General features: G+C 52.9%; 1 protein-coding gene across 1 annotated transcript in view; it reads left to right on the top strand.

The window, feature by feature from the left end:
* LOC116957509 (uncharacterized) overlaps positions 1 to 19,321 on the top strand; it is a 35,669-nt gene extending 16,348 nt beyond the window's left edge. The window contains exons 11-21 of the mRNA XM_076056486.1: positions 5,190 to 5,263; positions 7,006 to 7,076; positions 7,899 to 8,064; positions 8,577 to 8,677; positions 9,627 to 9,711; positions 11,737 to 11,932; positions 12,622 to 13,958; positions 14,988 to 15,076; positions 16,855 to 16,941; positions 17,196 to 17,266; positions 18,041 to 19,321. Of these exons, the coding sequence (XP_075912601.1) occupies positions 5,190 to 5,263; positions 7,006 to 7,076; positions 7,899 to 8,064; positions 8,577 to 8,677; positions 9,627 to 9,711; positions 11,737 to 11,932; positions 12,622 to 13,958; positions 14,988 to 15,076; positions 16,855 to 16,941; positions 17,196 to 17,266; positions 18,041 to 18,080 (2,317 nt within the window). The 3' untranslated portion in view covers positions 18,081 to 19,321. The remainder of the gene's footprint in view (positions 1 to 5,189; positions 5,264 to 7,005; positions 7,077 to 7,898; positions 8,065 to 8,576; positions 8,678 to 9,626; positions 9,712 to 11,736; positions 11,933 to 12,621; positions 13,959 to 14,987; positions 15,077 to 16,854; positions 16,942 to 17,195; positions 17,267 to 18,040) is intronic.
* The last annotated feature ends 4,176 nt before the right edge of the window (positions 19,322 to 23,497 follow it).

Here is a 23,497-nt window from a genome sequence, read left to right as displayed (position 1 = left end):
CTTGGTGTGGGGTCTGGGGCTGTTGTTGTTGTTGTCGTCTTGGTGTGGGGTCTGGGGCTGTTGTTGTTGTTGTCGTCTTGGTGTGGGGTCTGGGGCTGTTGTTGTTGTTGTCGTCTTGGTGTGGGGTCTGTTGTTGTTGTTGTCTTGGTGTGGGGTCTGGGGCTGTTGTTGTTGTTGTTGTCGTCTTGGTGTGGGGTCTGGGGCTGTTGTTGTCGTCTTGGTGTGGGGTCTGGGGTTGTTGTTGTTGTCGTCTTGGTGTGGGGTCTGGGACTGTTGTTGTTGTTGTCGTCTTGGTGTGGGGTCTGGGGCTGTTGTTGTTGTTGTCATCTTGGTGTGGGGTCTGGGACTGTTGTTGTTGTTGTCGTCTTGGTGTGGGGTCTGGGGCTGTTGTTGTTGTTGTCGTCTTGGTGTGGAGTCTGGGACTGTTGTTGTTGTCGTCTTGGTGTGGGGTCTGGGGCTGTTGTTGTTGTTGTTGTTGTCGTCTTGGTGTGGGGTCTGGGGCTGTTGTTGTCTTGGTGTGGGGTCTGGGGTTGTTGTTGTTGTTGTTGTTGTTGTTGTCTTGGTGTGGGGTCTGGGGCTGTTGTTGTCGTCTTGGTGTGGGGTCTGGGGTTGTTGTTGTTGTTGTTGTTGTCTTGGTGTGGGGTCTGGGGCTGTTGTTGTTGTTGTCGTCTTGGTGTGGGGTCTGGGGCTGTTGTTGTTGTCTTGGTGTGGGGTCTGGGGCTGTTGTTGTTGTTGTTGTCTTGGTGTGGGGTCTGGGGCTGTTGTTGTTGTTGTCGTCTTGGTGTGGGGTCTGGGACTGTTGTTGTTGTCGTCTTGGTGTGGGGTCTGGGACTGTTGTTGTTGTTGTTGTTGTCGTCTTGGTGTGGGGTCTGGGGCTGTTGTTGTTGTTGTCGTCTTGGTGTGGGGTCTGGGGCTGTTGTTGTCGTCTTGGTGTGGGGTCTGGGGTTGTTGTTGTTGTTGTCGTCTTGGTGTGGGGTCTGGGGCTGTTGTTGTTGTTGTCGTCTTGGTGTGGGGTCTGGGGCTGTTGTTGTTGTTGTTGTCTTGGTGTGGGGTCTGGGGCTGTTGTTGTTGTTGTCGTCTTGGTGTGGGGTCTGGGGCTGTTGTTGTTGTTGTCGTCTTGGTGTGGGGTCTGGGGCTGTTGTTGTTGTTGTCGTCTTGGTGTGGGGTCTGGGGTTGTTGTTGTTGTTGTTGTCGTCTTGGTGTGGGGTCTGGGGCTGTTGTTGTTGTTGTTGTTGTCTTGGTGTGGGGTCTGGGGCTGTTGTTGTTGTTGTCTTGGTGTGGGGTCTGGGACTGTTGTTGTTGTCGTCTTGGTGTGGGGTCTGGGGCTGTTGTTGTTGTTGTCGTCTTGGTGTGGGGTCTGGGGCTGTTGTTGTTGTCGTCTTGGTGTGGGGTCTGGGGCTGTTGTTGTTGTTGTTGTCTTGGTGTGGGGTCTGGGGCTGTTGTTGTTGTCTTGGTGTGGGGTCTGGGGCTGTTGTTGTTGTTGTCGTCTTGGTGTGGGGTCTGGGGCTGTTGTTGTTGTTGTTGTCGTCTTGGTGTGGGGTCTGGGGCTGTTGTTGTTGTTGTTGTCGTCTTGGTGTGGGGTCTGGGGCTGTTGTTGTTGTTGTTGTTGTCGTCTTGGTGTGTGGTCTGGGACTGTTGTTGTTGTTGTTGTCGTCTTGGTGTGGGGTCTGGGGCTGTTGTTGTTGTTGTCGTCTTGGTGTGGGGTCTGGGGTTGTTGTTGTTGTTGTCGTCTTGGTGTGGGGTCTGGGGCTGTTGTTGTTGTTGTCGTCTTGGTGTGGGGTCTGGGGCTGTTGTTGTTGTTGTCGTCTTGGTGTGGGGTCTGGGGCTGTTGTTGTTGTCTTGGTGTGGGGTCTGGGGCTGTTGTTGTTGTTGTCTTGGTATGGGGTCTGGGGCTGTTGTTGTTGTTGTTGTTGTCGTCTTGGTGTGGGGTCTGGGACTGTTGTTGTTGTTGTTGTCGTCTTGGTGTGGGGTCTGGGGCTGTTGTTGTTGTCGTCTTGGTGTGGGGTCTGGGGCTGTTGTTGTTGTTGTCGTCTTGGTGTGGGGTCTGGGGCTGTTGTTGTCGTCTTGGTGTGGGGTCTGGGGTTGTTGTTGTTGTTGTCTTTGTGTGGGGTCTGGGACTGTTGTTGTTGTTGTCGTCTTGGTGTGGGGTCTGGGGCTGTTGTTGTTGTTGTTGTCGTCTTGGTGTGGGGTCTGGGACTGTTGTTGTTGTTGTTGTCGTCTTGGTGTGGGGTCTGGGGCTGTTGTTGTTGTTGTCGTCTTGGTGTGGGGTCTGTTGTTGTTGTCTTGGTGTGGGGTCTGGGACTGTTGTTGTTGTTGTCGTCTTGGTGTGGGGTCTGGGGTTGTTGTTGTTGTTGTCTTGGTGTGGTCTGGGGCTGTTGTTGTTGTGGTCTTGGTGTGGGGTCTGGGACTGTTGTTGTTGTCTTGGTGTGGCCTGGGATTGTTGTTGTTGTTGTTGTTGTCTTGGTGTGGTCTGGGGCTGTTGTTGTTGTTGTCGTCTTGGTGTGGGGTGTGGGACTGTTGTTGTTGTCGTCTTGGTGTGGGGTCTGGGACTGTTGTTGTTGTCTTGGTGTAGTCTGGGACTGTTGTCGTCTTGGTGTGGGGTCTGGGACTGTTGTTGTTGTCTTGGTGTGGTCTGGGACTGTTGTTGTTGTTGTCTTGGTGTGGTCTGGGGCTGTTGTTGTTGTTGTCTTGGTGTGAGGTCTGGCACAGTAGGGGGCACAGGTGGTGCATCTGCCAGTCATCTCAGTCAACCCATGGCACCTGGGTCCATCCCGTGACCTCCTGCCAGCAGGCGTTCGACACTTCACCTGATCTTAAAGTGCACATAGCCTGGCACATTCGCCTAGTGACATCACCGTCACTTAGTGGCAAATGGCTGTTATTCTAAACCGGTCCTGGGCCTCCCCTAGGTCGACTCAGCCTCAAATGAGTACCTGGTACAATGTGTAAACATCGCCACGAGGGAGACGAAGGCCGCCGGGTGGGCGTGGTGCTGGCCACCCACCCCATCGGGTGCCACAGTGCCGGCCTTCAGCGGTGCTCGCTTACAGCATTGGCCCCAGCAGTCTGTTGAGGCTACACGGGGGATCTTTACGTCTTTGCGTGTCTTTGCGTGTCTTTGTGTGTCTTTGTGTATATCTGTGTGTGTGAGTCTGTGTCTATGCGTGTCTTTACGTGTGTCTGTCTGTGTGTGTGTTAGTCTGTGTCTGTGTGTGTCTTTATGTGTGTCTTTATGTGTATCTGTCTGTATGTGTGTTAGTCTGTGTCTGTGTGTGTCTTTATGCGTGTCTTTATGTGTATCTGTCTGTATGTGTGTTAGTCTGTGTCTGTGTGTGTCTTTATGCGTGTCTTTATGTGTATCTGTCTGTATGTGTGTTAGTCTGTGTCTGTGTGTGTCTTTATGTGTGTCTGTCTGTGTGTGTGTTAGTCTGTGTCTGTGTGTGTCTTTATGTGTATTTGTCTGTGTGTGTGTTAGTCTGGTTTTATGCGTGTCTTTATGTGTATCTGTCTGTGTGTGTGTTAGTCTGTGTCTGTGTGTGTCTTTATGTGTATTTGTCTGTGTGTGTGTTAGTCTGTGTCTATGTGTGTCTTTATGTGTATTTGTCTGTGTGTGTGTTAGTCTGTGTCTATGTGTGTCTTTATGTGTATTTGTCTGTGTGTGTGTTAGTCTGTGTCTATGTGTGTCTTTATGTGTATCTGTCTGTGTGTGTGTTCGTCTGTGTCTATGCGTGTCTTTGTGTGTATTTGTCTGTGTGTGTGTTAGTCTGTGTCTATGTGTGTCTTTATGTGTATTTGTCTGTGTGTGTGTTAGTCTGTGTCTATGTGTGTCTTTATGTGTATTTGTCTGTGTGTGTGTTAGTCTGTGTCTATGTGTGTCTTTATGTGTATTTGTCTGTGTGTGTGTTCGTCTGTGTCTATGCATGTCTTTGTGTGTATTTGTCTGTGTGTGTGTTAGTCTGTGTCTATGTGTGTCTTTATGTGTATTTGTCTGTGTGTGTGTGAGTCTGTCTTTATGCGTGTCTTTATGTGTGTCTTTATGTGTGTCTTTATGTGTGTCTTTATGTGTATTTGTCTGTCTGTGTGTGAGTCTGTGTTTATGCGTGTCTTTATGTGTATCTGTCTGTGTGTTTGTATGCAGCTGTTTTAGGTGCTACTCACGAATATCACTTGTCCAGCAGTCTGTTAAGGCTACAAGGGAGATATTTTCCTTGTGTCTTTGCATGTCTTTGTCGATATGTATCTGTCTGTGTCTGTGTGTGTGAGTCTGTGTCTATGCATGTGTAGTGGTGTTATGGGTCCAACAACGCATCAGTCACAGCTAGCACCCTGGGTATACCTGGAGGGGGCTGTGGGCTTTGGATCCCCCGCGCCCCTCCCAACGGGTGGGGGCTGCGGCGTGTGCTGTGATCCCTCAGAACCCCGCCCCTCGTTGGGGAATTGGTATAAAAGAGAGATAGGGGCAGTGTTCGCGAGCCAGAGTCTGAAGAACCATTTGAAGACTGGAGACCGGCCAGATAGACCCTGGAACTCCTCTGACCCGCTGTCCTTGTCAGGGCCGGGCAGAGCAAGCCAGCGGCGTGACCCCAGAGCCTCAGAGCCGATGTCCTTCTAAGGGCCGGGTCTGTGTGTCTGGTGGTCGGGACCTGAGCCTTGGCTGGGCCAGGTCAGGTAGCCTCCCTTAGAGCCCTTAGCGGAGGACCTGGGAGCGTAGGTGGATAGGCATTTAGCCTAGGGGTGTATCCCAGAATAGTACGGGTGAAGGGGCCGTTACCCCTTCAAGTATTGTATACATTGCCTCTGCCAAGTGTTGAGTTACAATAAATAGTGTTGCCTCCACTTCGCCGTCTCTGTCGAACGATAACCCACTACACGTGTCTTTGTCTGCGTGTGTCTGTGTTGGGTGCTACTCGCTACTAAGAGCATTTGCCCCAGCAGTCTGTTTTAGGCTACAGAGGGGATGTTTGTCTTTGTGTCTATGCATGTCTTTGTCTTTATGTATCTGTCTGTGTGTGTGAGTCTGTGTCTCTGCGTGTCTTTGTCTATATGTATCTTTCTGTGTATGTGTGTGTGTGAGTCTTTGTCTATGCATGTCTTTGTCTGTCTGTATCTGTCTGTGTTGGGTGCTACTCGCTAACAGCACTTGCCCCAGCAATCTGTGAAGGCTACATGGGGGATCTTTGTCTTTGCAGGCACGAGGTGAGAGTGCAGCAGGAATTTCAGGAGAGGACTCTCAAACTCGTCCAGGGGGAGGAGAGGCTGGCAGGTGGAGAGTTGCGTGTGTGTGTGACGTGTGTGTGTGTGACGTGTGTGTGTGTGACGTGTGTGTGACGTGTGTGTGACGTGTGTGTGTGTGACGTGTGTGTGTGTGACGTGTGTGTGTGTGACGTGTGTGTGTGACGTGTGTGTGACGTGTGTGTGACGTGTGTGTGTGACGTGTGTGTGACGTGTGTGTGTGACGTGTGTGACGTGTGTGTGTGTGACGTGTGTGTGTGACGTGTGTGTGACGTGTGTGTGTGTGATGTATGTGTGTGTGACATGTGTGTGTGTGTGACGTGTGTGTGTGACGTGTGTGTGTGTGACTTGTGTGTGTGACGTGTGTGTGTGTGACGTGTGTGTGTGTGTGTGTGACGTGTGTGTGTGACGTGTGTGTGTGTGACTTGTGTGTGTGACGTGTGTGTGTGTGTGACGTGTGTGTGTGTGTGACGTGTGTGTGTGTGTGACGTGTGTGTGTGTGACGTGTGTGTGTGTGTGACGTATGTGTGTGTGACATGTGTGTGTGTGTGACGTGTGTGTGTGACGTGTGTGTGTGTGACTTGTGTGTGTGACGTGTGTGACGTGTGTGTGTGTGTGACGTGTGTGTGTGACGTGTGTGTGTGACGTGGGTGTGTGTGACGTGTGTGTGTGACGTGTGTGTGTGTGACGTGTGTGTGTGTGACGTGTGTGTGTGTGTGACTTGTGTGTGTGACGTGTGTGTGTGTGTGACGTGTGTGTGTGACGTGTGTGTGTGTGTGACGTGTGTGTGTGTGACGTGTGTGTGTGTGTGACGTATGTGTGTGTGACATGTGTGTGTGTGTGACGTGTGTGTGTGACGTGTGTGTGTGTGACTTGTGTGTGTGACGTGTGTGACGTGTGTGTGTGTGTGACGTGTGTGTGTGACGTGTGTGTGTGTGACGTGGGTGTGTGTGACGTGTGTGTGTGACGTGTGTGTGTGTGACGTGTGTGTGTGTGACGTGTGTGTGTGTGACGTGTGTGTGTGTGTGACTTGTGTGTGTGACGTGTGTGTGTGTGTGACGTGTGTGTGTGTGTGACGTGTGTGTGTGTGTGACGTGTGTGTGTGTGACGTGTGTGTGTGTGACGTATGTGTGTGTGACATGTGTGTGTGTGTGTGACGTGTGTGTGTGACGTGTGTGTGTGTGTGACTTGTGTGTGTGTGTGACTTGTGTGTGTGACGTGTGTGACGTGTGTGTGTGACGTGTGTGTGTGACGTGTGTGTGTGTGACGTGTGTGTGTGTGACGTGGGTGTGTGACGTGTGTGTGTGTGACGTGTGTGTGTGTGACGTGTGTGTGTGTGACGTGTGTGTGTGTGACGTGTGTGTGTGTGACGTGTGTGTGTGACGTGTGTGTGTGTGACGTGTGTGTGTGTGACGTGTGTGTGTGTGTGACGTGTGTGTGTGTGTGACGTGTGTGTGTGTGTGACGTGTGTGTGTGACGTGTGTGTGTGTGACGTGTGTGTGTGTGTGACGTGTGTGTGTGACGTGTGTGTGTGACGTGTGTTTGTGTGACGTGTGTGTGTATGACGTGTGTGTGTGACGTGTGTCTGTGTGTGTGACGTGTGTGTGTGTGACGTGTGTGTGTGTAACGTGTGTGTGTGACGTGTGTGTGTGACGTGTGTGTGACGTGTGTGTGACGTATCTATGTGTCTTGCTAGGTGCTACTCGCTGCTAACAGCACTTGCCCCAGCAGTCTGTTGAGGCTATATGGGGACCTTTGTCTTTGTCTTGGTAGCGTCCGATCGGGAAACCCAGAAGCAACTCCAGGAGCTGCAGGAGGCTCGCTGCACCATCGCTCGCCTACAGGTGCTCACCACGCATTCCTCACCACCCACTCCTCACCACCACTCGCTCCTCACCACCTCCTCCTTGCCACCACCTCCACAGCACCACTTCCACACCACCACCTCCTCACCACCCACTCCTCACCAACACCTCCTCACCACCACCTCCTCACCACCCACTCCTCACCACCACCCACTCTTCACCACCACCCACTCCTCACCACCTCCTCACCACCACCTCCTCACAACCACCTCCTCACCACCTCTTAATTATCCACTCCTCACCACCTCTTCTCCACCCACTCCTCACCACCTCACCACCTCCTCACCACCCATTCCTCACCACCCACTCCTCACCACTCACTCCTCCTCACCACCTCACCTTACCACCTCACCACCTCCTCACCACCCACTCCTCACCACCACCTTACCACCTCACCACCCACTCCTCACCACCCACTCCTCCTCACCACCCACTCCTCCTCACCACCTCACCTTACCACCTCCCCCACCTCTTCACCACCCACTCCTCACCACCACCTTACCACCTCCTCACCACCCACTCCTCACCACCACCTTACCACCTCCTCACCACTCACTCCTCACCACCTCACCTCACCACCTCCTCACCACCCACTCCTCACCACCACCTTACCACCTCCTCACCATGTTACCAGCATCTCCTCCTCACCACCTCCTACTCCTCACCACACCCTCACCCCCCAGACTAATCCAAAGGGGCAGCTGTCACTGGGGGTGCCCCTGGGCTGGTCGTGACATGCGCCCCAGAGGTACCCAGGTGGTGATGTATGGCTGTCTCGTTACCGTGGCAACGACTTTACAGGCTGAACTGGCGGAGGCGAGGGAGGCGGTCGCAACGGCGACGAGAAAAGGGGAAGAGACGCTCGCCGTGGCAACGAGGAGAGGGGAGGAGGCGGTCGCCACGGCAACGAGGAGAGGGGAGGAGGCAGTCGCCGTGGCAACGAGGAGCTGGGAGGAGGAGAGGGAAGGTGAGCATGGGGTGTGGGGTGAGTCAATGGTTGAGCGAGTGAGTGGGTGGGTGAGTGAGTGAGTGGGTGAGTGAGTGAGTGGGTGGGTGGGTGAGTGAGTGAGTGGGTGGGTGGGTGAGTGGGTGAGTGAGTGGGTGAGGTATCGTACCGTACTGTCCCTTTCCGTCTTGTCCTGTATCGTTGCCGTGGGTGGGTCAGTGGGTGAGTGGGTGTTTGAGTGAGTGAGTGGGTGAGTGAGTGAGTGAGTGGGTGAGTGAGTGGTTGTGTGAGTGAGTGGGTGAGTGGGTGAGTGAATGGTTGAGTGAGTGGGTGAGTGAGTGAGTTGGTTGGTAATTTAGTGAGTGAGGTATTGTCCCGTCCCGTGTGGTTGCCGTGGGTGGGTGAGTGGTTGTGTGAGTGAGTGGGTGAGTGGGTGAGTGGGTGAGTGAGTGAGTGAGTTGGTTGGTAATTTGGTGAGTGGGTGAGTGAGGTATCGTCCCATCCCGTGTGGTTGCCGTGGGCCGTGCTGGTAGCTATGCGGGGAGCCATGCTGAGTCTGGAGACGGAGCTCAACGCCGCTAGAGAGGAGACCTCTCGACAGAGACTCGCACGGCAACGGGACTCGGACTCACAGGTGAACTCACTCAGAGACTCGCACGGCAACGGGACTCGGACTCACAGGTGAACTCACTCAGAGACTCGCACGGCAACGGGACTCGGACTCACAGGTGAACTCACTCAGAGACTCGCACGGCAACGGGACTCGGACTCACAGGTGAACTCACTCAGAGACTCGCACGGCAACGGGACTCGGACTCACAGGTGAACTCACTCAGAGACTCGCACGGCAACGGGACTCGGACTCACAGGTGAACTCACTCAGAGACTCGCACGGCAACGGGACTCGGACTCACAGGTGAACTCACTCAGAGACTCACACGGCAATGGGACTTACCCATCAGTCCATATCACTCACTCACCCACCAGTCCGTATCTTCTCTAGCCAGTGTCACTCACTCACCCACTGACGCATGCACTCATTCACTCGGCCACCAGTCCATATCTTCTCTAGCCAGTGTCACTCACTCACTCACCCACTCACCCACCAGTCCATCTCTTCTCTAGCTAGTGTCACTCACTCACCCACTGACGCACTCACTCACTCACCCACCCATCAGTCCATCTCTTCTCTAGCCAGTGTCACTCACTCACCCACTGACGCACTCACTCACTCACCCACCAGTTCATCTCTTCTCTAGCCAGTGTCACTCACCCACTGACGCACTCACTCACTCACTCACCCACCAGTCCATCTCTTCTCTAGCCAGTGTCACTCACCCACTGAATCACGCACTCACTCACTCACCCACCAGTCCATCTCTTCTCTAGCCAGTGTCACTCACTCACCCACTGACGCACTCACTCACTCACTCACCAGTTCATCTCTTCTCTAGCCAGTGTCACTCACTCACTCACCCACTGACGCACGCACTCACTCACTCACCCACCAGTCCATATCTTCTATGGCCAGTGTCACTCACTCACTCACTCACCCACCAGTCCATCTCTTCTCTCCGGAGTAGATGGAGAGGATATCGACTCTGAGGAAGGAGCTGCGTCTACAGCAGGAACACAACCAGCTCCTGGAGAGACAGCTCATGCTCACGGGTACCACGCTCACCCGCACGCTCACCCACACGCTCACCCGCACGCTCACCCGCACGCTCACCCGCACGCTCACGGGTACCATGCTCACCCGCACACTCACCCACACGCTCACCCGCACGCTCACCCACACGCTCACCCGCACGCTCACCCGCACGCTCACCCACACGCTCACCCACACGCTCACCCGCATGCTCACCCGCACGCTCAACTACACGGGCACCACCACCGCTATCACTACCACAACTACCACTAATACCACCACGACCACTACTTCCACCACCACGGCGCTCGTGCCAGGCTAGGTGCACTTTGAGGCCACGTGAAGTGTTGAAGGCTCGCCATGAGTTGACTGAGATGACTGGCAGATGCACCAGCTGTGCCCCCTGCTGTGCCAACTCGCTAATTTTAGCCGCCCGGCACAGCGCTCATTGTTGTGAGCGTCACTCCTCTGCTCTCCATTGTTGTTGGAGGGCCAATCTTGACACCGCTGGTACCAGTTATTGGAAAGTCCAATCAGTTCCACATCTTCCTGTACCGCATCAGTTCCATCTCTTCTCTAGCCCATGCCGCGCCCGTTTAGCCCCCTCTATCCGGTCGAACAAAAGGCCGAGAAGACCCTAAGCTTCGCGTGGAGCGACAGACCAGGTAGCTTCCGCACAGCAGCATTACGCAGACGATGGCAAGGTAATGCCGCTCGACTGATTCGGAGTGAGACCTCTGCTGTCAACCAGAGCCGGTCATGAGCACACTGCCCAGATATGGAAAACTCTCCATTCTCTCCACAACTGCCCCATCATCTATGGGGAGTTGAGGGGGTATAGTTTTTGATGGCACAAAATACCCAGGAAGCCACTTTAGCTCGCACCTTGGGCATCAGGTTGCAGAAGGCGCCTGACTCATCGCCCTTGCCTGCATCCCTACACCGATGTTCATCTTCGTTGATGGGGAGGCGAGCCCACAGTAGCCTGGGGCTTACAGTTTCCCACACCTCACCGCCACGCTCCCACACCCCCTTCATTATTTTGTTCAGAAGAAGAGCCACTCCCTGTTGTTGGGCAGTTTCCTGCCCCGAGTGGAGGACCGTCCACCCCTCATGGTGACTGGAGATTAAACCGGTCCATCAGACCTCCTGTTTTCCACAGAGGTCCAGGTGGTACCGGTCCAGCTCCCGACAAAGGAAGGGCAGCCTCTCCTCCGCTCAAACGATCGGCAAGTTGCTCTATTGGGGTTACAGCGCCCCTGACTGAGAAACATTGGCAGGACCTTCCTGGCAAATGAGAACTCACCGGTGTCTCCCCTTCCCCCCTACTCCCCGTGTCTCCTCACCCTACTACTCCCCGTGTCTCCTCCCCCTACTCCCCATGTCTCCTCACCCTACTCCTCGTGTCTCCCCCTACCCCCCATGTCTCCTCACCCTACTACTCCCCGTGTCTCCCCCTACTCCCCATGTCTCCTCACCCTACTACTCCCCGTGTCTGCCCCTACTCCCCGCATCTCCCCCTACTCCCCGTGTTTCCTCACCCTACTACTCCCCGTGTCTCCTCCCCCTACTCCCCGTGTCTCCTCACCCTACTACTCCCCGTGTTTCCTCCCCCTACTCCCCGCATCTCCCCCTACTCCCCATATCTCCTCACCCTACTCCCCGTTTCTCCCCCTACTCCCCATGTCTCCTCACCCTACTACTCCCCGTGTCTCCCCCTACTCCCCATGTCTCCTCACCCTACTCCCCGCATCTCCCCCTACTCCCCATGTCTCCTCACCCTACTACTCTCCGTGTCTCCCCCTACTCTCTGTGTCTCCTCCCCCTACTCCTTCCCGCATCTCCCCTTACTCCCTGTGTCTCCTCCCCCTACCACTCCCCGTGTCTCCCCCTACTCCCCATGTCTCCTCCCCCTACTCCTGCCCGCATCTCCCCCTACTCCCTGTGTCTCCCCTTCCCCCCTACTCCCCGTGTCTCCTCCCTCTCCGTCTTTCCTCACATCACTCCTCCTCCACCCCCACCTCCTCCGCCTCCTCATCTGTCAGCCGGAGGTTCACGATCACCACCACCTCCTCCACCACCACCTCCTCCTCCTCCCCGCCTCGCACGCTCTCCATCTCCGGACTTCCTCGCCGAGGCCCAGCTGCGCGTGAGGCAGCTGGAGCTGCAGGCCCTCAGCCTGGAGGAGGCCTACAGACGCTGCGCTCCAAACGCCACCGCCAAGAGCTTCGCCCCAACAGATATCCTCATCCTGCCGTCGTCGTCATCAGCGAACGTAAATTAAAACGCACGTTTGATGCAAAAATGGAGAGGCTTTATTGTACCCCTTTCCGGCAAGAACAGCCCTGCGGGAGGTGCTGAGATGTTCAAACACCAAATAGACACCGATAATTATTATCGCTACGAGGAATCGTCATCATCATGTTGTCTGCGTTAACCACAACCCTTGCTTGTAGTAAAAGCGTGCAAACAAACACGCTCTGACAATAATGCAAGCATTGTCCTTGCAACTGATTGGCCTAGACCAGACCGCCAGCCTCCTCTATGGTTTTGTCTCAGTGTTGAGTCTATGGGCAATGTTAACTCGATGGGTCTCTGTGTGTTGACTCTATGGATCTCGCTGTTAATCTACGACTCTGTGTAAGTCTATGGCTGATGCTATAAATGTCCACGTGATGATAAGGATGATGATGATGATGATGATCCACTCGGTTGAGCTATCATTAACGGGTGGCCAGGAGGTCGCTTCTGCAAATAGCTACCCGGCTCAGTGGGCCTTACCTGGTAAAAAAATAAAATTGCGAAAAGTTTTTGGAAGCGATGGAATTCCATGTGTTTGAGGTCATTCACAGTGAACCACGTGGGTCTTGCGTCCTCCGTATAACGGACCAATGGACCAACGGTGTTGTTCAACTTAACTTGGCATCACAGCGCCACCACCATCTCCATCACCACAACCACCAGCGCAGCACCAGCGGGTGGGCAGGGAGAGGAGGAGGGGGATGGGACTGGGACCTGGGGCTGGGAGCTCGGGCAGAGGGGGTGGGAGGGGAGAGACGTTGTGAGGAGAGGGACACTGGGATGGCCGGGTTGGGCAGACAATTGTGGCTAGAGAGAGACGAGACGGGCATCGAGAGAGACGAGATGATGATCGGGAGACAGACGACGGGAGTAGAGAGAGACGAGACATGGCTAGAGAGAGACAAGACATGGCTAGAGAGAGACAAGACAGGGATCGGGAGACAGACGACGGGAGTCGAGAGAGACAAGACATGGCTAGAGAGAGACGAGACGGGGATCGAGAGAGATGAGACGGGGAGCGGGAGACATACGATGGGAGTCGAGAGAGACAAGACATCGCTAGAGAGAGACAAGACATGGCTAGAGAGAGACGAGACGGGGATCGGGAGACAGACGATGGGAGTAGATAGAGGCAAGACATGGCTAGAGAGAGACGAGACGGCGCTAGGGAGATGGACAACAGGGATGGAGAAAGAGAGAGGACTGGAGATGGACAAGATCGTGATGGGGAGACACAATACAGGGATAGAGAGAGAGACAACAGGACTAGAGAGAGAGACAAGACGAGAGAGAGAGACAGAGAGACAGGCAGGACTAGAGACAGAGACAGAGAGACAGACAGGACTAGAGAGAGAGACAGGGACACAGAGACAGACAAGACGAGAGAGAGAGACACAGAGACAGACAGGACTAGAGAGAGAGACAAATCGAGAGAGAGAGACAGAGAGGCAGACAGGGCTAGAGAGTGAGGCAGGGCTAGAGAGACAGAAGCCAGGGTTACAGAGACGGATGGAGATGCAAGATTGGGATACAGACGACACGGACCAGGGGAACGTGGAACTGGACACACGAGGGCAGGAGGGGAGAGACGAACGAGAGAGTGAGAGTGAGAGACAGAACGTGGAGATGGATGGAGGGATGAAGGAGATGGAGGAGGTGGAGGAAGTGGTGGTGAAGGAGGAGGAGATCCGGGTCGACTGTCCTATCATCCCTGGCGGTGGTGGAAACCAAGACTCACTCGACCAATCAGAGCGGAGCGATCGTCACGACCACATCCAATCACGTCGCGCCGTCTCCGGTGATCCCGGCCGATCGGATAGCGTTGTTCGCCTTGCCGTTGACCAATCGGATCGCAGCATCCGCGTCGATGGGGACCAAACAGATTGCAGGCTGCAGAGCATAGGCGACCGATTGGATAGCGCCGAACCGCCGGCTCTCGACCAATCAGCCGGCTCTTCCCACACAGGTGAGAGCGCACGCGTGCTGACGTGAGCGTTTGTGGTCATGACTCCCGGCGACGTCACCACAGCGCTTGTGCCAGGCTAGGTGCACTTTGAGGCGATCACGTGAATTGTCGAAGGCCCGCTGGCAAGGAGGTCACTGGACAGACCCAAGTGCCATGGATTTACTGCTGTGCCAATCCAGGTGCAGGAGGTCACAGGACAGACTCAGGTGCCGTGGGTTGACCGACTGGGATGACTGCCTGGCATGGTGCTGGCCACCCACCACCCCGGGTGCTGTGCCGGCCTTGATCAGTGTGGCCACTTGCTAAGAGCACTTGCCCCTATAGCCTGCTGGAGGCTACATGGGGGCTCTTTGCCTTTACACACACACACACACAGTCTCGTTAACGATACTGTGTGTCTGTAAGGAGACTGTGTGTGTGTCTGTAAGGAGACTGTGTGTGTGTAACGATACTGTGTGTGTGTAAGGAGACTGTGTGTGTGTGTGTGTAACGATACTGTGTGTGTGTAACGTGACTGTGTGTGTGTAAGGAGACTGTGTGTGTGTAAGGAGACTGTGTGTGTGTAAGGAGACTGTGTGTGTGTGTAACGTGACTGTGTGTGTAACGAGACTGTGTGTGTAAGGAGACTGTGTGTGTGTGTAACGTTACTGTGTGTGTAACGATACTGTGTGTGTGTAAAGAGACTGTGTGTGTGTGTGTAAGGAGACTGTGTGTGTGTAACGATACTGTGTGTGTGTAACGTGACTGTGTGTGTGTAAGGAGACTGTGTGTGTGTAAGGAGACTGTGTGTGTGTAACGTGACTGTGTGTGTAAGGAGACTGTGTGTGTGTGTAACGTTACTGTGTGTGTAACGATACTGTGTGTGTAAAGAGACTGTGTGTGTGTGTAAGGATACTGTGTGTGTGTGTAAGGAGACTGTGTGTGTGTGTAACGATACTGTGTGTGTGTGACGTGACTGTGTGTGTGTAACGTGACTGCGTGTGTGTAAGGAGACTGTATGCGTGTGTGTGTGTGTAACGTGGTTCTCAGCTCACACTGAGATGCAGGGCGGTAGCAGCAGTAGTGGACCACAGCCCCTTGCAGCGGTAAGTGAGCGGCTGAGTGGATCAGTGGGAGAGGTGAGTGGATGTTTGGGTGTGTGGTTAGGTGGGTGAGTGGGTAGGTCGGTGAGTGGGTGGGTGGGTGAATGGAAGAGTTGGTGAGTGAGTGGGTGGCTGGGTAGGTGAGTGGTTTGGTGACTGGTTGGGTGAGTGGGTGGGTGATTAGGTTTGTGAGTGAGTGGTTGGGTGAGTGGGTAGGTGGGTGAGTCGGTAGGTGGGTGAGTCGGTGAGTGGATGTGTGAGTGAGCGGGTGGGTGAGTGGGTGGTTAATGGCTGGGTGGGTAAGTGGGTGGTTGGGTAAGTGGGTGTTTGGTGGAGTGGGTAAGGGGGTGGAACGAAACAGGTGGATGACTTCTCCACAAATCTGGCTGTCGCCTGATGAAGCTAGTTGTAATTACTGCCGAAACGTCGTACTCAGATTGTAAATGTTGTGGCTTGGCTCTCCAACACACAACCGGTTAGTGCTGTACTAGTGACGAATTGGCCATGTTCTGTTTACGTGACAACCCTTACTAGTTGGCTGTGTCGGGTGGTGGCGGGTTTAACAACACATTTATATATTTACGCCATCTCACCCAAAAAACCTGTATATGGATGATATTGGTCGCGAAAGCCTACAACGTGTTAAACTGTGCAAGTGGTTGTTTGAGTAAGTGGGTGGGTGAGTGGGAGTGTGTATCACGTGAGCAATGGAACATTTTGCACGAATCAATGTTAAAAACCCTGTCCCGTAAATCGGCGCAGACAGATTGTGTCGACTGATCAATAACAATTACAAAATTGATTTACAGAAACATGCCTCGAGCATTGTGAGTCTCTGGGCAGTGTAATTATATCGTGCAGTGTTGAGTCTATGGTGCAGTGTTGAGTCTATGGTGCAGTGTTGAGTCTAAGGGCAATGTTGGGTCTATGGTGCAGTGTTGAGTCTATGGTGCAGTGTTGAGTATAAGGGCAATGTTGGGTCTATGGTGCAGTGTTGAGTCTATGGGCAGTGTTGAGTCTATGGTGCAGTGTTGAGTCTAAGGGCAATGTTGAGTTTATGGTGCAGTGTTGAGTCTATGGGCAGTGTTGAGTCTATGGGCAGTGTTGAGTCTATGGTGCAATGTTGAGTCTATGGGCAGTGCTGAGTCTGTGGTGCAGTGTTGAGTCTATGGGCAGTGTTGAGTCTAAGGGCAATGTTGAGTCTATGGTGCAGTGTTGAGTCTATGGGCAGTGTTGAGTCTATGGGCAGTGTTGAGTCTATGGTGCAATGTTGAGTCTATGGGCAGTGCTGAGTCTATGGTGCCGTGTTGAGTCTATGGGCAGTGCTGAGTCTATGGTGCAGTGCTGAGTCTATGGTGCAGTGCTGAGTCTATGGACAGTGTTATTCTATGGGCAGTGCTAAGTCTATGGTGCAGTGCTGAGTCTATGGGCAGTGTGAGTCTATGATGCAGTGTTGAGTCTATGGTGCAGTGTTGAGTCTATGGGCAGTGTTGAGTCTATGGGCAGTGTTGAGTGTATGGGCAGTGTTGAGTCTAAGGGCAGTGTTGAGTCTAAGGGTAGTGTTGAGTCTATGGGCAGTGTTTAGTCTATAGACAGTGTTGAGTCTATGGGCAGTGTTGAGTCTATGGTGCAGTGTTGAGTCTATGGTGCAGTGTTGTGTCTATGGTGCAGTGTTGAGTCTATGGGCAGTGTTGAGTCTATGGGCAGTGTGAGTCTATGGGCAGTGTTGAGTCTATGGGCAATGTAAGGCTATGGGCATTGTGAGTCTTTGGGCAGTAGGGAGAGCGGAGATGAAATGGAGCTTTGTGTTTTAGGCCGGAGCGGATCTAGGGGTTGCCCAGACCCTCCCGGAGAGCGAGGTGATGAACACATACCTGCAGATGGTGAGAGGGGAGTCTCAAGTAAGTACTCGCATTGTCTCCGTGTGTCTCTGAGTGTCTCCTTGTGTCTCTGTCTCTCGCGGCGTGTCTCTGTGTCTCTCTGCGTGTCTCCGTGTCTCTACGTGTGGCTCCGTGTCTCTCTGTACTTCTGTGTATCTCCATGTCTCTCTGTACCTCTGTCTCCGCGTGTCTCTCCCTGTCTCTCTGTCTCCACGTGACTTGACGTATGCCTGTTTCTCCTTGTCTCCATTTGTCCCCCGTGTGTCCTGTCCCAGAGTCCGCCACCTCGCGGACTTGGAGACGGGTCTCTGTCCGTGGGGAGCGAGGGTGTTGTGTCTAGAGACAGGTGAGACACAGACGGCACACGCTTCCCCGATTCTCCTGTACCCTTGTAGACGCTCACTCACTGGGTGTGTCGCTTTGGTCACGGATGGGTGAGTGGGTGGGTGAGTGGGTCAGTGGGTGGGTGGGTCAGTGGGTGGGTGGGTGAGTGTGTCAGTGGGTGGGTGAGTGGGTCAGTGGGTGGGTGAGTTGGTCAGTGGGTGGGTGGGTGGGTCAGTGGGTGGGTGAGTGAGTGGGTCAGTAGGTGGGTTGGTGGGTGGGTGAGTGGGTGGGTCAGTGGTGGGTGAGTGGGTGGGTCAGTGGTGGGTGAGTGGGTGGGTGGGTCAGTGGGTGGGTCAGTGGGTGGGTGGGTGAGTGGGTCAGTAGGTGGGTTGGTGGGTGGGTGAGTGGGTGGGTCAGTGGTGGGTGAGTGGGTGGGTCAGTGGTGGGTTATTGGGTATACGCGTGGGTGGGTTGGTGTGTCTTAGGTATGGGGAGCGGTGGCGCAGTGATTAGCGTGCTGGCTGTGAACCCGGCGACCCAAGTTCGATTCCTGTTCACGGTCAACACCAGGGACGATTATCTGAACCGGACCTGGGCCTCCCCAAGGTCGACTCAGACTCAAATGAGTACCTGTGTGGTGTGTAGTAAACATTGCCACTGGCGTGACAAAAGTGGAAGGGTACAGTGCTGGCCACCCACCCCCTCGTGTGCTGTTCCAGCCTTCATAGGTGCTACTCGCTAACAGTACTTGCTCCAACAGTCTGTTAATGCTATACGGGGGTTATTTGTGTTGCAGTGTGGACACGGCGTCACACGGAGATGATGACTTCTGGTGACACCAACATGAAGACACTGACACATAACTCATATGCACAAACTCACAGCAACAACGGCCACTCACCACTAAGTAGCGGTGACCTCACCACGTGTGCTTTGTGCCAGGCCAGGTGCACTTTGACGCCACATGAAATGTCAAAGGCTCGCAGGAGGTTATGGGGACAGACCCAGGTGCCATGGGTTTACTAACTGAGATGACTGGCAGATACACCACCTGTGCTACCCACTGTGTCAACTTTCTGGATTTTATCCACCCGGCGCTCCGCTCATTATTGTGAGCATTGCTCCTCTGCTCTCCGTTGTTTTTGGAGGGTGACTGCCTCCAACTCCCCAGCAGCGGCCTTAACGAGCCTCCGCCTTAGAGGCCAGTCCACTCAGCTCCACATCGTCCTGCACCGTATCACTCCGTCTCTTCTCAAGCCAATGCGGCGCCCGTTTAGCCCCCTCTATGCGGACAAACAGAAGCTGCTTGGGTATGCGGTGGTTGGGCATGCAGGTTATATGACCCAGCCAACGGAGCCTTGCCTACTGGAGCAGCTAACCGATAGAGGACTTTGTCTAGATCATTCAAGGCTTTGTGAACTCACACTGATCCAGTCTGATTAAACCCAGGAGGGATCGTAGGCAGGCCAGCCTGAATGTTTTAAACAGGCGCAGATGTTCCTTTACAGGGCCTCACATTTCACAAGCATTGAGAAGGGAGGCAATGACTGTGGCCGAGAAGACCCGAAGCTTCTTGCGGAGTGGCAGACCAGGTAGCTTCCACACAGCATTACGCAGCCGATGGAAAGATAATGCCGCCCGACTGATTCGCAATGAGACCTCCGCCACCACCACCTCCTCATCCTCACCACCACCACCACCTCCACCGCTATCATCTCCACCACCACTTCCACCTCCGCCACCATCTCCACTACCACCACCTCCACCACGATCACTACACCACGCTAAGCCCCACATAGTACCCCCTGTTTTCCACTGGCACAACCGAGCCATCCTATGTTGGCCCAGCCTGGCCCGGTGATGATGCGGACCACGTGCCCCTGTCCAGTGGAGGGGCCGCATCCCTTGCGGGCATTTGCGGTTTGAATCTGGCTGGCCGCCCTGCTTTTCAATGTTTTTTATGTTGACGATGACGATGATGATGGTGGTGGTGGCACTTTGATTGACAGATTTGTGCCGGAAAGATCCCAATACCATTGCGCATGTATCAAGAAAAATAAACTTGACTTTACTCGGACATCCACTCGCTTGTCCACTCGCTCACCCACTGAATCACCCACTCACCCCACCCACTGTAATACAGTATAGAGTTGTCGCTGTTGAGTGTTAATGATGATCACGTTCGTCAATGTACAATGTGAAAGAAGTTTAACTTACAACGAAGGTGCTTTGAGTGGCAGGTTTTTGGCCAGAAAGCCGCCACTACCACCATGAATGTGTAAAGAAAGATATACTTGACGATTCGTTTTAGCCAGTATAATTACCACTCTACGCCAGTTATTTTCCTGGCCGCATGGCCTCCCGCATGGCTTTTCACTTCCGATTCCACTTGGAATCAATTCCCTTCCGATGACTTAAACGTACATAATCGGAATGAAATCGGAAGAAAACCTGATGATGTACACATACATCATCGGAACGGGAAAGGGTTTTAACATTTCCCCAATAACACTGCTCTGCGTGCTTGTTAGTTTAGTAGCAGTACGGTCACTAGATTGCTGCACAGAAGCCTTTACTTTGCTTGGTGCACAGTGAGGGAAACAAGTATTTGATCCCATGCTGATTTTGTACGTTTGCCCACTGACAAAGAAATCATCAGTCTATAATTTTAATGGTATGTTTATTTGAACAGTGAGAGACAGAATAACAACAAGAAAATCCAGAAAAACGCATGTCAAAAATGTTATAAATTTGATTTGCATTTTAATGAGGGAAATAAGTATTTGACCCCTCTGCAAAACATGACTTAATACTTGATGGCAAAACCCTTGTTGGCAATCACAGAGGTCAGACGTTTCTTGTAGTTGGCCACCAGGTTTGCACTCATCTCAGAAGGGATTTTGTCCCACTCCTCTTTGCAGATCTTCTCCAAGTCATTAAGGTTTCGAGGCTGACGTTTGGCAACTCGAACCTTCAGCTCCCTCCACAGATTTTCTATGGGATTAAGGTCTGGGGACTGGCTAGGCCACTCCAGGACCTTAATGTGCTTCTTCTTGAGCCACTCCTTTGTTGCCTTGGCCGTGTGTTTTGGGTCATTGGCATGCTGGAATACCCATCCACGACCCATTTTCAATGCCCTGGCTGAGGGAAGGAGGTTCTCACCCAAGATTTGACGGTACATGGCCCCGTCCATCGGCCCTTTGAATCGGTGAAGTTGTCCTGTCCCCTTAGCAGAAAAACACCCCCAAAGCATAATGTTTCCACCTCCATGTTTGACGGTGGGGATGGTGTTCTTGGGGTCATAGGCAGCATTCCTCCTCCAAACACTGCGAGTTGAGTTGATGCCAAAGAGCTCCATTTTGGTCTCATCTGACCACAACACTTTCACCCAGTTGTCCTCTGAATCATTCAGATGTTCATTGGCAAACTTCAGACGGGCATGTGTATGTGCTTTCTTGAGCAAGGGGACCTTGCGGGTGCTGCAGGATTTCAGTCCTTCACGGCATAGTGTGTTACCAATTGTTTTCTTGGTGACTATGGTCCCAGCTGCCTTGAGATCATTGACAAGATCCTCCCGTGTAGTTCTGGGCTGATTCCTCACCGTTCTCATGATCATTGCAACTCCACGAGGTGAGATCTTGCATGGAGCCCCAGGCCGAGGGAGATTGACAGTTCTTTTGTGTTTCTTCCATCTGCGAATAATCGCGCCCACTGTTGTCACCTTAAATTTTGATTTAAAGCTTTCGTGACTGCAGTCATTCATATTCTTAGTCACGTTGAAGGGAAACATCACCTGATGACGGTCATCATCAGGTGATGATGACACCTGATGATGACCATTTGTGTTATGGTCGAAACGTCGTGAGAATTTTTATTGTTTTATATATATTTTATTATTTTATTGTTTCCCTTCAACGTGACTTTACCGAAAGAGCTAAGAATATGTTGTCACCTTCTCACCAAGCTGCTTGGCAATGGTCTTGTAGCCCATTCCAGCCTTGTGTAGGTCTACAATCTTGTCCCTGACATCCTTGGAGCACTCTTTGGTCTTGGCCATGGTGGAGAGTTTGGAATCTGATTGATTGATTGCTTCTGTGGACAGGTGTCTTTTATACAGGTAACAAGCTGAGATTAGGAGCTCGTTACCTGTATAAAAGACACGTGGGAGCCAGAAATCGTTCTGATTGAGAGGGGGTCAAATACTTATTTCCCTCATTAAAATGCAAATCAATTTATAACATTTTTGACATGCGTTTTTCTGGATTTTCTTGTTATTCTGTCTCTCACTGTTCAAATAAACCTACCATTAAATGATAGACTGATGATTTCTTTGTCAGTGGGCAAACGTACAAAATCAGCAGGCAATCAAAAACGTTTTTCCCTCACTGTAAATGGTCTGCAAGGCGGACTGCGCTAACCCTAACGAACGCTCCACTTCACTTAGTTCTAGGAATTAATTGGAGAACCTGGGGATAACCCACACAGAACAGGGAGTGATCGTACAAACTGCACTCACACTCTCAGTCACTCATTCACTAATCCACCCACCCATTCACTCCCACTGCAGAACAGGTGGAGAGAGTGAATATACAATCTTTCAGAGAGGCGCCCTCGTTGGGAATCGAACCTAGGTACTTCTGGCTATGAGGCTGCCTCCCATCTGTGTGTGAATTGTGTTACTCGTGCTGGTGGCGATTATCTCCACCGCTCCTGGTCCTCCACTAGGTCGACTCGGCCTCAAATGAGTGCCTGGCGCAGTGGTGTGTAGCAAACATCGCCACTGGGGAGACAAAGGCGGCTCGTGCAGGCGCCGTGGTGACGTCACCGGCACTTCGTGGTGAATTGTGGGTATTGGTGTGAGTGGGGGTGTGTGTATGTGGCTAGGTTAGTGTGTGTTAGGGGCTGTAACCCCTCCACGTGATACACTTCGCAACCACCACGGTGTAGACACCAAGATAATCTCACGCTGGAGGCCCAAGGGAACAGGCGTCAGGCAGAGCCAGACTGAACTCCCTCTTGGGGTTCCTCCAGGAACAGGAGACGACTGCAATTGGCCACGTGGAGCGCTCTGACTCGTTATGGAAGAGAGGCTGCCACTCCTGTGTCGGGAGCTGGACCGGTACTGCCTGCACCTCTGTGCAATACAGGAGGTCCGGTGGGCCGGTTCTGTTTCCAGTCGTCAATGAGGGGTGGACCGTCCTCAACTCGGGGCAGGAAACCGCCAAACAACAGAGTGGCACTTTGAACAAAATAATTAAGAGGTTGTGGGAGCATGGCGGTGAGGTTTGGGAAGCTGTGGGCTCACCTCCCCATCAACGGGAGGTGATGAATGATGGTGGTGGTTGCTTAGCCCCCACTAAACATGAACATCAGTGGAGGGATGCAGACAAGGCTGATGAGTCAGACGAGGACATTGCCAAGTGAGGGTGATGTTTTTGTGCAGACTACCCTATATGACATCATCATAAGTGTCTGGATCACAGGATGGGTCCCGCAGGATCGGAAAGATGCCCCGGTGGTCTCCCTCTTTAAGAAGGGAGACCGCACAGACTGTAACAACTACAGGGGCATCTCCCTCCTCAGCGTGCCGGTAAAGGTCCTGGCAATGATTATATTCAACACCGCCTTGCCAGGCACGCTGAGGAGAGGCTTGCGGAGCCCCGATGCGGTTTCAGGCCAGGGTGGTCCTGTACGGATGCCATATTCTCTATCCGTCTGCTACAGCAGAAGTTTAGGCAATTCCAACAGGACCTACATCTCTGCTTTATTGACCTGGTCAAGACCTATGTTACTACCAATGGTTCTTCTTCACGCTTTCAGAGTCCCTGACTCTGCAGGCCTGAAAAAGCTACGTGGCCGGGAGTGAGACCCATTCCCTGTTCACCTTGGGATGCGGCAGGGATTTCCTCTGGCTCCTACATTATCTAACATTTTCTGACCACGTAGTTCGAGAAGTTTCCCATGCCTGCAACTGGAGGAATCTCCATCTGGTACAGATAGAATGGGAGGCTGATTGATACCCGGCTGTGCCCAAGGGATGGCTCCCTATTGGTCAATCATGTTATATATGCTGGTGATCTGGTGATTGCTGTTCACTTAGAGGAGTTGAAGGTTCTGCTGCTTAACCTCGAGCATGCTACTAAAATGTGGGGCCTTACCATCAGCCCCTCCAGCCTGATGTTTTTTTTTATTGTCAATGAATTCTTCCCTCTCTCAACTCCCCGCAAGTGACGAGGCCGTTCTGGAGAGAGTG

The sequence above is a fragment of the Petromyzon marinus genome, chromosome 76, assembly GCF_048934315.1.
Source record: "Petromyzon marinus isolate PM22_M1 ecotype Great Lakes invasive population chromosome 76, UKy_Petmar_22M1.pri1.0, whole genome shotgun sequence".
NCBI classification, from domain to species: domain Eukaryota; kingdom Metazoa; phylum Chordata; class Hyperoartia; order Petromyzontiformes; family Petromyzontidae; genus Petromyzon; species Petromyzon marinus.
The sequence above is the reverse complement of the archived record's forward strand: the minus strand, read 5'-3'. Positions and strand labels throughout refer to the sequence as shown.